Source organism: Protobothrops mucrosquamatus, unplaced genomic scaffold, assembly GCF_001527695.2.
Source record: "Protobothrops mucrosquamatus isolate PMUCROS unplaced genomic scaffold, P.Mucros_1.0 scaffold3132, whole genome shotgun sequence".
Classification (NCBI taxonomy): domain Eukaryota; kingdom Metazoa; phylum Chordata; class Lepidosauria; order Squamata; family Viperidae; genus Protobothrops; species Protobothrops mucrosquamatus.
In genome coordinates, this window is record NW_015389133.1 from 121,768 (window position 1) to 135,086 (window position 13,319).

At 38.1% G+C, this 13,319-nt stretch overlaps 1 protein-coding gene across 1 annotated transcript; it reads right to left on the reverse strand.

The window, feature by feature from the left end:
* Nucleotides 1-333: 333 nt before the first annotated feature.
* Nucleotides 334-13,098, reverse strand: LOC107297075 (serine/threonine-protein kinase Nek5). Its single transcript, XM_015826433.1, has 7 exons — nt 13,051-13,098; nt 12,310-12,381; nt 9,455-9,554; nt 6,563-6,682; nt 3,394-3,531; nt 1,555-1,666; nt 334-723 (listed from the first exon to the last, which is right to left on the reverse strand). Exons 1-7 carry the CDS (start codon nt 13,096-13,098, stop codon nt 504-506), a joined length of 810 nt encoding a protein of 269 aa, XP_015681919.1. The 3' UTR covers nt 334-503.
* Between the last annotated feature and the right edge of the window lie 221 nt (nt 13,099-13,319).

A 13,319-nucleotide genomic window follows, 5' to 3' on the forward strand; every position in this document is an offset into this window, starting at 1 on the left:
CGGCTGGCGACCCCCAGGGGGAGGGCCTTCTCTGTGGGTGCCCCTGCCCTCTGGAACGAACTACCCCCCGAGATCCGGATTATTCCGGATCTCCTTACTTTCCGCCGCGCCCTCAAGACATGGCTTTTCCAACAAGCGGGCCTGGCCTAGGGAGGATTTTTAAATTGGGTTTTTTAGAAATTTTAATCACACAACACTACAATTTTGGTTTTAATTTGGTTTTATTCGGTGGGGTGTGTGGGTCTCTCTTTGTTTTAATAATGTTGTGAGCCGCCCTGAGTCCTTCGGGAGAAGGGCGGGATACAAATTGGAATAATAATAATAATAATAATATACAAACCAAGAGAGAAGAATTCCAGCTCTAGAGATTTTTACTTTGGTATACTAGGCTACTGTGTAAAATTTATATCGAAAATATTAAGCACCCACTTTCTAAACTCTGGTCTTAACATGTATACAATTGGTTATTATTAATTCTTAAGTATTTATTACCCAAGAATGTGTTAACTGATTGCACTTTGTTTTTCTCCAGCCAAGTCATTATTATTTTCGAAACTGTCATTAGATTTGCTAAGTTTGCTATCGTCTGTAGATTGTTTTTGTTGTTCCATGTTTGCCGATTCAACTGGACTTTTTGAAATTTCCTCCTCTAGAGATGTTACCACATTTTCTAAAGATTCCACTAGCTCATCTCTCAGTTCATCTTCAGATTCTTCAAAGTTTCTGGACAAGACAAAAAAATAGTGTTCTGTTTTTATTAAATTATCAAAACGCTACGTTTGCAAAGAGGGTAGCACTTCTGAGTACTAGATGGTACATCTAGTACATAACATCTATATAACAGGCTTTATTGTATGCAGAATCTGAAAGGATTATGATTTGGGCAGAAGTGTCAAAATGATATTTATACAAATACATGCTCTCATAGATCCATTAAATAAACAATATCACATCTCTATAGCAGTCTATTATTGGTGTATATATTTGAATCCATTGTAAATAGAAAACTAGAGTGATAGTGTCACTGTGAGGGCCTTTAGTTATGCAAATTCATAGCTCCACACAATTCCAGCCAGCTAATAAACCCAACGATGGGCATGCAAGCTCCTTGTTATCTTAGTGGAATTTATTATCTAGATGAATTATCTATGTGCAGTGTACTGTTTTATAAGCCCATTCATACAATTAATTTTGAATGCTGCAATTGGGAATTGATTACATAACTGCAACATTTAACCCATCACAACAGCTTACTAATCACCTATCTATTGATTCAATCATCAATTTATTCATGAGTTCAGTTGTGGGTGGGCTGATAGACTCTTTCCATTACTTTTTAGATATGCAGAGCAAACTTGTTTCTGATTGACAGTATTTTAATTTATTGTTTTCTTTCAATACATGTATTTGACATGATTGTCATTCTCAGCTTTTGTATACTTGTACAGATATTAAAATCTAGGCTGTTAGTTAAAAAATGTGTGCTGAACAAAAGATTGTATGAACAGCTTTTCAAAGGGCCAAGTTATACATCCAGCTGTTGTAATAACTTACGTATCTTCATCATCCGATCTTGGATCAAGTTTACTTTCATCTGGGTTAGCAACCAAATTAACTCCTGGAGCATCTTTAATAGATTCTGGAATCCCCTGATTTATTGTTTCTTCTGAAAGAATAGTATTTTCATTTCATAGTTATTTCATATACCAAGTTTCATTACCATTTCATGAAATGTACCAAGATAGCTTGAACTAATACCAAAAATATATTGTATTAAAAATAAAAGTTCTATAGAGTAGGATGGAGGGCTGCTTTCATATTCACAAGTCTATACTAATTTTATGTAAATGTACTCCTTATTTCATCTGATTCTTGCTTTGCTAAAGTATTATGTGCTTAAATTTGATTTGTTGAATATCCCACAACTGACTAAACAATAAATCGTGGCTTATATAATTTACAAACTAAAGTGGCAGAGCTCACACAATACACTTAAAACCAAACATGGCTTAAGCTGACAAGTGAATCCAATTTTTGTGTAAATTGGCAGTTTTATCTTTAACTTTGAATGTAATATTTCCATTGCTGACCTGTCAGGACTGACTCTGCTCAGTCTTAATTGAAACCTGTTGTTCCTAAACAAAAGGTCTTAGCTTTTAACTCTTGGGAAAATATTTGATATATTCATACTTGAGTTAATGTTTCAACATCTATCTAACCTGTATTTAGTAAGCTATTAAAATTGTTTGTCAACACAGTATACACATTAGCTTCTATTTTCTGTCACTTGCTATCTCCAAAAAATTGTGAAAGTGACTGTGTTGCTTATTGGTTACATAAGAATCTGAAATTCCTAACCAGTTTTAGTGATTCGTCCATTTATTCCATTTAGTATGACTATCTAATTACTTAGAAAGAAGCATCAATAGCTTCCATGGAACTTAAGTCCCAGAAAAAGTGAGATGAAAAATTAAAAGGATGTTATCAACAAAATATCTTTTCTCTAAAAAGTGAATGTTTTTAAGTAAGTTAATTATATGGCCTAATGATTGGTGATTCACTCTCTTGCATATATAAAAAAAATCCCATTATGAAGAATTGATCATTCTAATAGAATGCAAAAATATATAAGAAAATAAGGCTGCCGCCTCATGTAAAAACTCAAGTAAATATTGCTGGTTTAAAGTTACATCATCATTGTAATTAATGTGGGGTATATTATTGTTATACTTTGTAACATTATCATTTACCTTGTTGCTTACAAGCAGGCAAATGATTTTGATTTCATTTTTATTAAGGTGACTTTTATAATCTTTCCATGCACATAACATTTAGAAATTACTTTTACAGTATTTAGATATATTCCTGTCATATTTTTTATTAATTTAATTCTTTATATTTATTCCTCTTATCCTCTTAGAATAATCTCTCTTAGGATGAGGGTTATGCACATTTACTTCCCTGTGCACAATCTTCCTCTTTCCTTCTTGGAATATTCCAAATATATTCTACATAATCCCCTAGCCTAGGACACTGCAGCAGAAATTGGGGAAGTGAGGAAATAATGGAAGAAATATCTATTCCACTTTTCCACCTGTACGTGGACACCAGTGGATACAAATCGTAGATGCCACTCTAGTTTTAGTCTAATGCAGGGGTAGGCAACCTTGGCTCTTTTATGACTCGTGACTTCAACTCCCAGAATTCCTGAGCCAGCCATGCTGGTTCAGGAATTCTGGGAGTTGAAGTCCCACGAGTCATAAAAGAGCCAAGGTTGCCTACCCCTGGTCTAGTTCAACCTGTTATGCAGATATATCCTTATTTATTGCACTAATTGTTAAATAAAAATTCAACATTAACTTCAAATAATAAAAGATGCAAAAAACAACTTACTATGTTCTTCAGTTTGGCACAAGGTGTCACTGGTACATTCTGCTTCTGCTAACATATTCATTAGAGTACTTGGTAATCTTGGGCTCCATTTTTTCCTAATTTCAGGGAACTCAGATTGTATTTCATTTACCTGGCCAGCTGAGGGGGAAAATGTTATCTTCCTTATACAGGTAATCCTTGACAGGTATACGACACTGAAAAAAGTTACTTATGATGATTTTCACACTTACAATCATTACAGCATCCCTGTGGTCATGTGATAAAAATTTGGACACTTAGCAACTGGCATATATTTATGATGGTTGCAGTGTTCCAGTGTCAGGTGATCACAAGCAAAGTCAATGGGGTAGCCAGATTCACCTCACAACCATGTTACTAACTTAACTGCAGTGAATTACTTTACAATTGTGAGAAGTATGGTCATAAAAATGGGGTAGAATTCACTTAGCAACTGTCTTAGCAATGGAAATTTTGAGCTCAGTTGTGGTCATAAGTCAAGGACCACCTGTATTTTGATAAAAATATTAATATAGATTTGATCCTCTTTGTGATCCATTTCCATTTTTCTCCCATCTCTCCCTTATTTCAATCCTGGAAATTACTGAATTATCCTCCAATCAAAATTACCTGTCCTAACTTAATAATTGATCACTTATGCTATGATTGGTTTTAGGTTCTAGAGATTCTGAAGATTGGCCACCCTCCCCCCTCAATTTTAGTTTAAAGCCCTCCTGATGAGTTGGGCCAGTCTTTTTCCGAGTACATGTTCCTCTGTTTTCGAGAGGTGCAGCCCATCCCTTGCCAAGAGTCCTTCGCGTAGGAAATGCAGTCCAGATGACAGATTCAAAATTACTTATGATCCAACCTTGAAGTTATAACTGTCATAACCTCCCCTTATGGTCACATGATCGCATTTCGAATGCTTGGCAGCCAGCTTGTATTTATGACGGGTTGCTGTGTCCCACAGTCATCTGACTAATTTGCAATATTTTGCTGAATCTGCTTAACGATCAAGTGGTTTACTTCACTATGTGCTTCCTTTAAAGGCTACAGTGATTTGCTTTATGACCATTGTAAAAACAGACATAAAACGGAGTCTGCTCACATGGTGACCTGCTTAATGTTGATGCTCTAAAAAAGTACAGAGAAGAGCAACAAAGATGATTAGGGGACTGGAGGCTAAAACATATGAGAAACGGTTGCTGGAATTGGGTATGTCTAGTTTAATGAAGAGAAGGACGAGGGGGGACACGATAGCAGTGTTCCCATATCTCAGGGGCTGCCACAAAGAAGAGGGAGTCAAGCTATTTTCCAAAGCGCCTGAAGGCAGGACAAGAAGCAACGGGTGGAAACTAATCAAGGAGAGAAGCAATCTAGAACTAAGGAGAAACTTCCTGACAGAACAATTAACCAGTGGAACAACCTGCCTCCAGAAGCGGTGAATGCTCCAACACTGGAAGTTTTTAAGAAGAGACTAGACAGCCATTTGTCTGAAATGGTATAGGGTTTCCTGCCTGAGCAGGGGGTTGGACTAGATGACCTCCAAGGCCCCTTCCAACTTTATTATTATTATTATTATTAGAACATTAATTTGTTGATGAGACAAAACCAATTATCTAGGCTGTGCAGAACCACATCAATAATTCAAGAAGCCATGTGTAGAACAGCAACACTGGAGACAGAAGTACTACTGACGTCAGCCATTTTGTGTTATGCAGAATTGTTGGGCCCTGGACCGGATTCAGTGTCTCCTTGCACCAGGAGCAGGACTCTCAAAGAGGAGTTCTATCTAGAATGCTGAAATACTATAAATTCTATTTCAATCATAGAAATATTCTGCCTGAAGGAACAATTTGTAATAACTTTCTCTCTCATTGGAGCTCTTAGTCATATTGTTCGACCGAATTCCACAAATCTTTGTAACGGACGTTTGGGAGAGCAAAGGTGCCCATGGAAAAGTAGGAGGTAGATAAAATTGTTTTATTTCTCCTCTTTGCCAGTGAGAAAAGGATACTTTTTATCACTGAGTGACAAATTTCATACTTCTACGCTTGTTCTCATGGGTACTCTATCACAGCTATTATCAAACTATTTTTTCCTAAATTAGTTTGTATCATTATTAGGCTGTATTGTCTGCTTTTGTGCTTTAGTCTGACTATAAAGTGGGCAGAATATGATGTAATAAAATATTGTTTTATATTTTTTTGGATTATATTTTTGAAGCAATAGAATTTAAAAAGCAAACATATTGAGTTGGGAATAATCAGGAGACACAATGAACATGTTGTCAATATCGTTTTTAAAGGATGCCTTACTTTATAGAAAGGCACTTAAGACTTATATACCGCCTCACAGTGCTTTACTCTCTGAGCAGTTTACAGAATCAGCATAATAATAATAATAATAATAATAATAATAATAATAATAATAATAATAATAATAATAATAATAATAATAATAATAATAATAATAATAAAAAGTTGGAAGGGACCTTGGAGGTCATCTAGTCCAACCCCCTGCTCAGGCAGGAAACTTTATACCATTTTGGATAAATGACTGTCCAATCTCTTCTTAAAAACTTCCAGTGTTGGAGCATTCACCGCTTCTGGAGGCAGGTTGTTCCACTGGTTAAGTGTTCTAACTGTCAGGAAGTTTCTCCTTAGTTCTAGGTTGCTTCTCTCTTTGATTAGTTTTCACCCATTGCTTCTTGTCCTGCCCTCATGTGCTTTGGAGAATAGCTTGACTCCCTCTTCTTTGTGGCAGCCCCTGAGATATTGGAACACTGCTATCATGTCCCCCCTCGTCCTTCTCTTTGTTAAACTAGACATACCCAATTCCAGCAACCGTTCCTTATATGTTTTAGCCTCCAGTCCCCTAATCATCTTTGTTGCTCTTCTCTGTACTCTTTCTAGAGTCTATATTGCCCTCAACAATCTGGAAGGCTGAGTCAACCTTGAGCCCTATCAGGATCAAGCTGCTGGCAGTCGGCAGAGTTAGCCTGCAATACTGCATGCATGCAATACTGTGCCACCACAACTCTTATAGCTTGAAAACTACTGAAATAATAGCTCAGATCAGAATGGAAACCTAAGGTCCACTGCATTCCATTTCTTAAGATATAACAAACAAATTCTATTTAAAACAAAGCAAAATATTTCAGAAAGGTCACCTTTATCCATAGTATTCCATACAGATGTGGTATCTACATTTTCTAAGTGATTCAATAGTGTCTGTGGAGTTGAGATTTGCCAGTGTTTTCTGTCATTTATCGCATCTTCATTGTCAGCTTCTAAGGAGAAAAATCTTTATTATTTTTTCTGAAAGGATATAATATTGATGCTAATTATAGTTTATTCATGCAATTATCTACAGGTAATCCTTGACTTACAACAGTTCGTTTAATGGCCATTCAAAGTTATAATGGCACTAAAAGTGACTCATGACCATTTTTCACATTTATGACTGTTGTAGCATCCCATGGTCACATGATCAAAATTCAGCCTGTTAGCAACCGACTCACTTTTATAATGGTTGCCGTGTCCTGGGGTCATGTGATCACCTTTTGTGACCTTCTGACAAGTAGAGTCCAGGGTGAACCTGGATTCATTTAACAACTATATTATTAACTTAACAACTGCAGCGATTCACTTAGCAGCTGTGGCAAGAAAGGTCATAAAATGGAGCAAAACTCACTTCACAAATGTCTCACTTAACAACATAAACACACTCAATTGATTAAATTTCTCAAAACATTATCAGATGCAGATTGCAGTTTCTGTATGACCAACATAGAAGTGGACATTCTACAACAGGAAAGTGAGCGTTCTCAAAAATGTATATTTATTAAAAAACAGAGATTTGATATGGAGAAATGCAACTATTTAATAGCAAGAACATGATTATTGACTGACAGATTAATGAAATGTCTACATCTGTCCATCTGTCCAAAGAAACTGGCTAGCAAGCCTAACAAAAATTACTATTAGAAACACAAACAAAACCGAAGTTGCAGCCCCTATAAAAAAAATAACAGTTTCCCCTACAGCAGTGATGGCGAATCTTTTAGAGACCGAGTGCCTAAACCGCAACCCAAAACCCTGTTATTTATCACAAAGTGTCAGGGCCTCATCAGCATTGTAGTGCCCTCGGGGGGGGGGGCAGGGAGGCATCTCTGAGTGCCACCTCTGGCACGCAAAAACCAGAGGCGCAAAAATTGGTCACCATGCTGCAAGAAGCAAAAATGGCCACCACCGCACTACGGGATGCAGATACAAGGTGCTGCACCATGCAAGAACAGGGGCACTGGCCCTGCCCCATTTGCAGCACATGCGTGCTTGCGGCCCTATGTACGCATGCACACATGTAAAATGCTTCCCCCTCCCTTTTCTTCCAGCCCACCAATCATCAATGGTTGGTGACCTCTGCTCTACCACTTCTACTCAAGCTTGCTAGTCGGCCGCTTTGCCTCCTTTGTGCTGGGCGGGGCTCCTGCTCCGGGCGGCGGTGGCAGCCTGATGGACCTGCTGCTGGCGGCAGTGGCGCACGTGCCAACAGAGAGGGCTCTGAGTGCCACCACTGGCACGTGTGCCATAGGTTCGCCACCACTGCCCTACGGCCTATATACACCAAACTTCAATAAATTAACATCTGAGCCTTAGTGCCTGAGGAAAGAGCCAGGTCTTCATAACCTTCCAAAAGCCAAGTAAAATTAGGATTCTCCATAGCTCGAGTCTAGAGGAGGAGTTGTTCCAAAGGACAGGCATCATGATAGACAAAGCATACTTTCTAAGATCTATTAGATCAGGGGTCCCCAACCCCCGGCCCATGGACTGGAACCGGGCCGTGGCATGCCAGCAATCGGTCCGCGCAAACAAGCGAAGATCCATCCGCGGGATGCAGCCAGTACACAAAACCAAACCCCCTCCAGTCCATGGAAAAACTTCTCTCCACAGAACTGGTCCCTGGTGCTCAAAAGGTTGGGGGCCTCTGTGTTAGATGACTTTTTTTTTCTTCACTAAGGGAACCCAAAACATAGGAATGGAGGCAGAAACCGTCAGGTACAGGCAATCCCACAAGTAACCTGGTCCCACGGAATGCAGGGCTTTTAAGGTAACCACCAGGCCAATCTCCTTCCCAGCAACCCTCCCCAGAAAACCGTCCAATACAGCTGGGTCCAGCAATGGCTTCTTAAGGAACAGACAGACCACAGCATCCTTCAAGGCCAGAGGAATCACACCCTCCTGCAAAGACCTATTTGCCACTGCTTGAAACCAGCTACATAAAACTTCCTGGGTAGCTAGGACCTACTAGGACAGTGGTGGCGAACCAATGGCACGGGTGCCAGAGGCGGCACTCAGAGCCCTCTCTGTGGGCACGCACGCCCATGCCCCAGTCCTAGGCCCTCAGTTGGGTTTTATAAAACCTTTTCGCTTTAGGCCTCCACTGCTGTGTGCAAAAAAAAAAAAAAAGGTTCAATCAGCCAATTTCAACTTCTCGCGGGAAAAAAAAAAGATCTTGCAAAGTTGGAATGGATTGATTGAACATTTTAGTCCCACCCAGTCTGCCCTTACCACTGCAGCCACGCCCACCCAATGGGCCACACCCCAATTAGCCACACCCAGCCAATGGGCCACACCCACCCGGCACCCGATGATGCATAAGTGGGTTTTGGGTTGCAGTTTGGGCACTCGGTCTCTAAAAGGTTCGCCATCACTGTACTAGGAGGGACATGGATCTAACATATAGATGGAAAGATGCAATACCCCAAGGATCCTGTCCTCTTCCTCAGGAACTAGGATGGGGGATTATTGTTTTTTATCTTTTTAATTTTTTTTCTAGTTTATATTTTTTTTTTACTGTTTGTTAGCTGCCTAGAATCGCTGTGAGCGAATAGGCAGCTATATAAATGTTCTCAAACAAACAAGCAAACCAAGCCCAAATAATCAAATAAGACTGGGCCCCAGTCATGTACTGAAAACCAGCATAGCCGGAATCTAACTGTGAGTAGATCCCAGGGATTTTATCTGACAGGTAACAATGTTAATGATTTCAAGAAGCATACCCATCTTCCAGTGCCGTAATTCTTCCTCATAGTTTGCCAGTTTTTTCTTAAGGTTTTCTCCATGTTCAAAAGTCAGTGTTTCATTAAGTTTATCATGCTGCTGAAATCCAACACACACAAAAGTCAGTTTTGAAAAATTAACTTACGTTCTTTTTTTTTTGAAGCAAAAGCACTGCAATATCAAAACCAGACAAATTGAATTATTGAATATCATCTATTATATGCTTTTCAATGAGACATTTCACTTAAACAGCACATAATCTCTCTTCAAATTTTAACGAGAAGACATTTCATAGAGGGAATGACATACTTTCTGTCAATCACTTGAGAATCTCTTTTAGAAAGGCAGAAATCGTAACCTGACTCAGGATTTTATATGTGCCAATCTACACATTTTCTGTGTGACAGATGCTCTATTTATCGTAACTTATGGTATCATATGGAGTAACTAAAGAGGTTTGTGTAGTAATACTTTATTTTATTGTATGTTTGTGGTTTTTTTTTAAATATTCTGTGAATGTTCTCCATGAGGTTCCAAAGTAACTAATAAGGCACTGCACCAACCTAGACTAAAAAAGGAAAAGGTAGTTCATACTGAAAGATGACAAGATGAATATAGACTAACAATAAATCCCACATCCCCCCCGCGCATCTTGCTTCCTTCCCCTCCCATCTTTTAATTATAATTGTGTATTCTTTTAATTATAATTTTGTTTTCTTATTGTTACAGTTTTATTGCTTTTGATGTTATAAGCCACCCAAAGTTGCCTTGAGGTGAGATAGGTAGCAAATAACTTCAATGAATGAATGAATAAATGAATGAACGAACAAACAAATAAATAAACAAACAAACAAACAAACAAACAAACAAATTAATTAATATTATCCTCCTTAAATCCAACACAATGCTCCCTCTTTGACTCCTAGTCACTGCAGAGCCCTAGTAACTACATAGGCTTTTTTATATTTGTACTCAAATAGTGCCATAAAAAACAGAATAGAAACACAAGTTAAGATAGGCAAGAAAATGGTAAGTGAGCACCTGTCCAGCCTAGACGAGTTCAAATCACCAGGACCAGATGGACAATTAGAACAATTAACCAGTGGAACAACCTGCCTCCAGAAGCGGTTGAATGCTCCAACACTGGAAGATTTTAAGAAGAGACTGGACAGCCATTTGTCCGAAATGGTATAGGGTTTCCTGCCTGAGCAGGGGGTTGGACTAGATGACCTCCAAGGTCCCTTCCAACTTTATTATTATTAGTAGTAGTAATAGTAGTATTAAATCAGTTGTGGTTGCTTTGCTTATAATTGCTATGGCAGAGATGTTACAAATGAAAATTAAATATCAGGAGTTCAGTTGGTAACAAAAATAAGTGAAACAAATCTGAGGAAAAAGTAAGCCTTTTACTTGGAGAACTTTGCTAAGAAGAGCTAAAGACAGATATTAGTGGCAGACGATATACAGAACACCATGTTTAAAGGCTGTAACAAAGCTATACATAAAGAGCAGAACCAGGAGTCAAGCAAAAGTCTGGCCAGAGGGAAACTTCAACATCTAGCTCTCGAAACATAATTTTTTTCTAAAAGTCAGATGCAGCAATAAGAGATTGTGGCAGAGGAATATTGATGGTAACATCTTCTCCTATTGGTATATAAAAATTAGTAGGAATGAAGATTGGAAAATCTGGACGAAGAGAAAAAATACTGACAGCTGATGTAGCTGAGAAAGATGTCTTTATATATATAAGAAAAATGAACTTAAGCAATCCCATCTTTCAAGATAAAACTCCCCCAATTTATTTGTTTAAGTAAATTCACTCAATAAACAAAGGGTGAGACAGTGCTTCAGATTCAGAAGCAAAATAGTACTTCAGAATGTGCCGGCACTTAGCGTCTGTAGTAGCTCCGTAAACTATACATATCTTTTTCTGGGATTGCGTAGCTGTGGGAAAAGGCAAGATCACTTTAAGAAATTGCAAACAGGTACTACTTTTGCACACCTTCAGATCTGAAATGCCGTACAACTCTGATTATCTATGTTTTTAATGTGTCAGCTTGTCTGTAGAAATGGTGTCAATTTCACACTTATACACAAGAACAAAGCGATTCAGTATAAAGATACTGGGAGCCTATTTTGATGGCAGCACTTGTTTATTTTCCAGCTCAGGGTACATTCCATAGCTGTGATATCTGAAGACTTTTTCAAACAATGAGGTAGGAAGTTCCATACTGTGTACCCTCAAAGTTTCTAAAAAAGAGAACATTGTGGAACACTCACCTTGTTTTAACACGTACTCTTTACATAAGCAGGGAGTCTCCATGCACAAATGGGTGGTCGTTTACAATTTTATCATTAATTGCAAATACAGGTAGTCCTCAACTTACAAGAGTTTGTTTAGTGATCGTTCAAAGTTACAATGGCACCAAAAAATGAGATTTATGATTGTTTTCGCAGTTACAGTTTTGCAGCATTTCCATGATCATGCGTGATCAAAATTCAGATGCTTGGCAACTGGCTCATATTTATGACTGTTGCTGTGTCCCAAGGTCATGTGATCACTTTTTTGCGATCTCGACAAACAAAGTCAATGGGAAATCCAGATTCATTTAACAACTGGGTTACCTACATATCAACTACAGTGATTCACTTAACAACTGCGCCAAGAAAGCTCGTAAAATTAATTTCAAAATTACTTAATTTCGTTGTGAGTTACACAGTGACAATAAAGATATTCTAGTCTAAGATGGGCTGAAACTCACTTAACAAATGTCTCACTTAACAATAGAAATTCCAGGCTCAATTGTGGTCATAAGTCGAGGACTGCCTGCATAACTATGGTCCAGAATTATACCTCATTTTCTTCCGGGATGTTTTTCTCATCTGCTGCATCTTCTGTTAGATCAATCTGAAACTTTACCCCTCTCTGAAAAATAAAATGCAAAAATATGTAACAGCTGCCATAGAAAATTCATTAATTGCAAATACAGGTAGTCCTTGACTTACAAGAGTTTGTTTAGTGACCGTTCAAAGTTACAACGGCACTGAAATATGAGACTTATGATTGTTTTCGCAGTTACAGTTTTGCAGCATTTCCATGATCATGTGTGATCAAAATTCAGATGCTTGGCATCTGGCTCATATTTATGCTGCATCATCTATTAGATCAATCTGAAACTTTACACCTCCCTGAAAAATAAAATGCAAAAATATGTAGCAGCTGCCATAGAAAATTCATAGCTAGAATATAAGTTAGTGCAGAGAGAGAAAGAAAGAGGAGAGACAGAGAGAGAGAAGAGAAGAGAAGAGAAGAGATATGATTATGATTATCCCTCTTGTGCTATTGAATGTAGCAGCATAAAAATGCACAATCACTTTTCTCCCTCTGAGGAAGAGGAAAGACATAAATTAAGTAAAAGGGACAAAGGATTTCTCTCCTTTATTTTGCTGAGATGTCCATTATAGCAAAATGAAAGAAAAAGACCCCTTGTTTTTCATTCTTTTAAGTTTAGAGATACTGATACTAATATTCCAGTTGAAATGATATAATACAAAGGTGGCATTATTATTATATAGATAAGGTATAGATATAAACTGAACCTTTGCTTTCCGTTGTACTTCTGGATTGTTCTTCTCCTGCCATCTCTGCAGACCAATTTGTTTCAGGTTTTGTTCCATGTCCTGGGGAGAGAAGAGGAGAGGAAAAAAGCAAATTGTGCATCACTATTTGCACTAAAAAGATACATTAATAGGCAACTAAAAACAATAACGAGACCCATAGTTGGGGGGCAGAAGGGATCTTTTATGAATGTTAAACTGTTCTACAGAATCATTTAAAAATACTTTAGTCCAGGGTGATAGAGC

Coding starts and splice junctions, on each gene's coding strand:
- LOC107297075 (XM_015826433.1), bottom strand. CDS start 13,098: ATGGCAGGAGAAGAACAATCCAGAAGTACAACGGAAAGCAAAGGTTCA. Junction 6,683..9,454: donor ATTACGGCACTGGAAGATGG/GTATGCTTCTTG, acceptor TTTTCTCCTTAG/AAGCTGACAATGAAGATGCG. Junction 1,667..3,393: donor GTGCCAAACTGAAGAACATA/GTAAGTTGTTTT, acceptor CTATTCTTTCAG/AAGAAACAATAAATCAGGGG.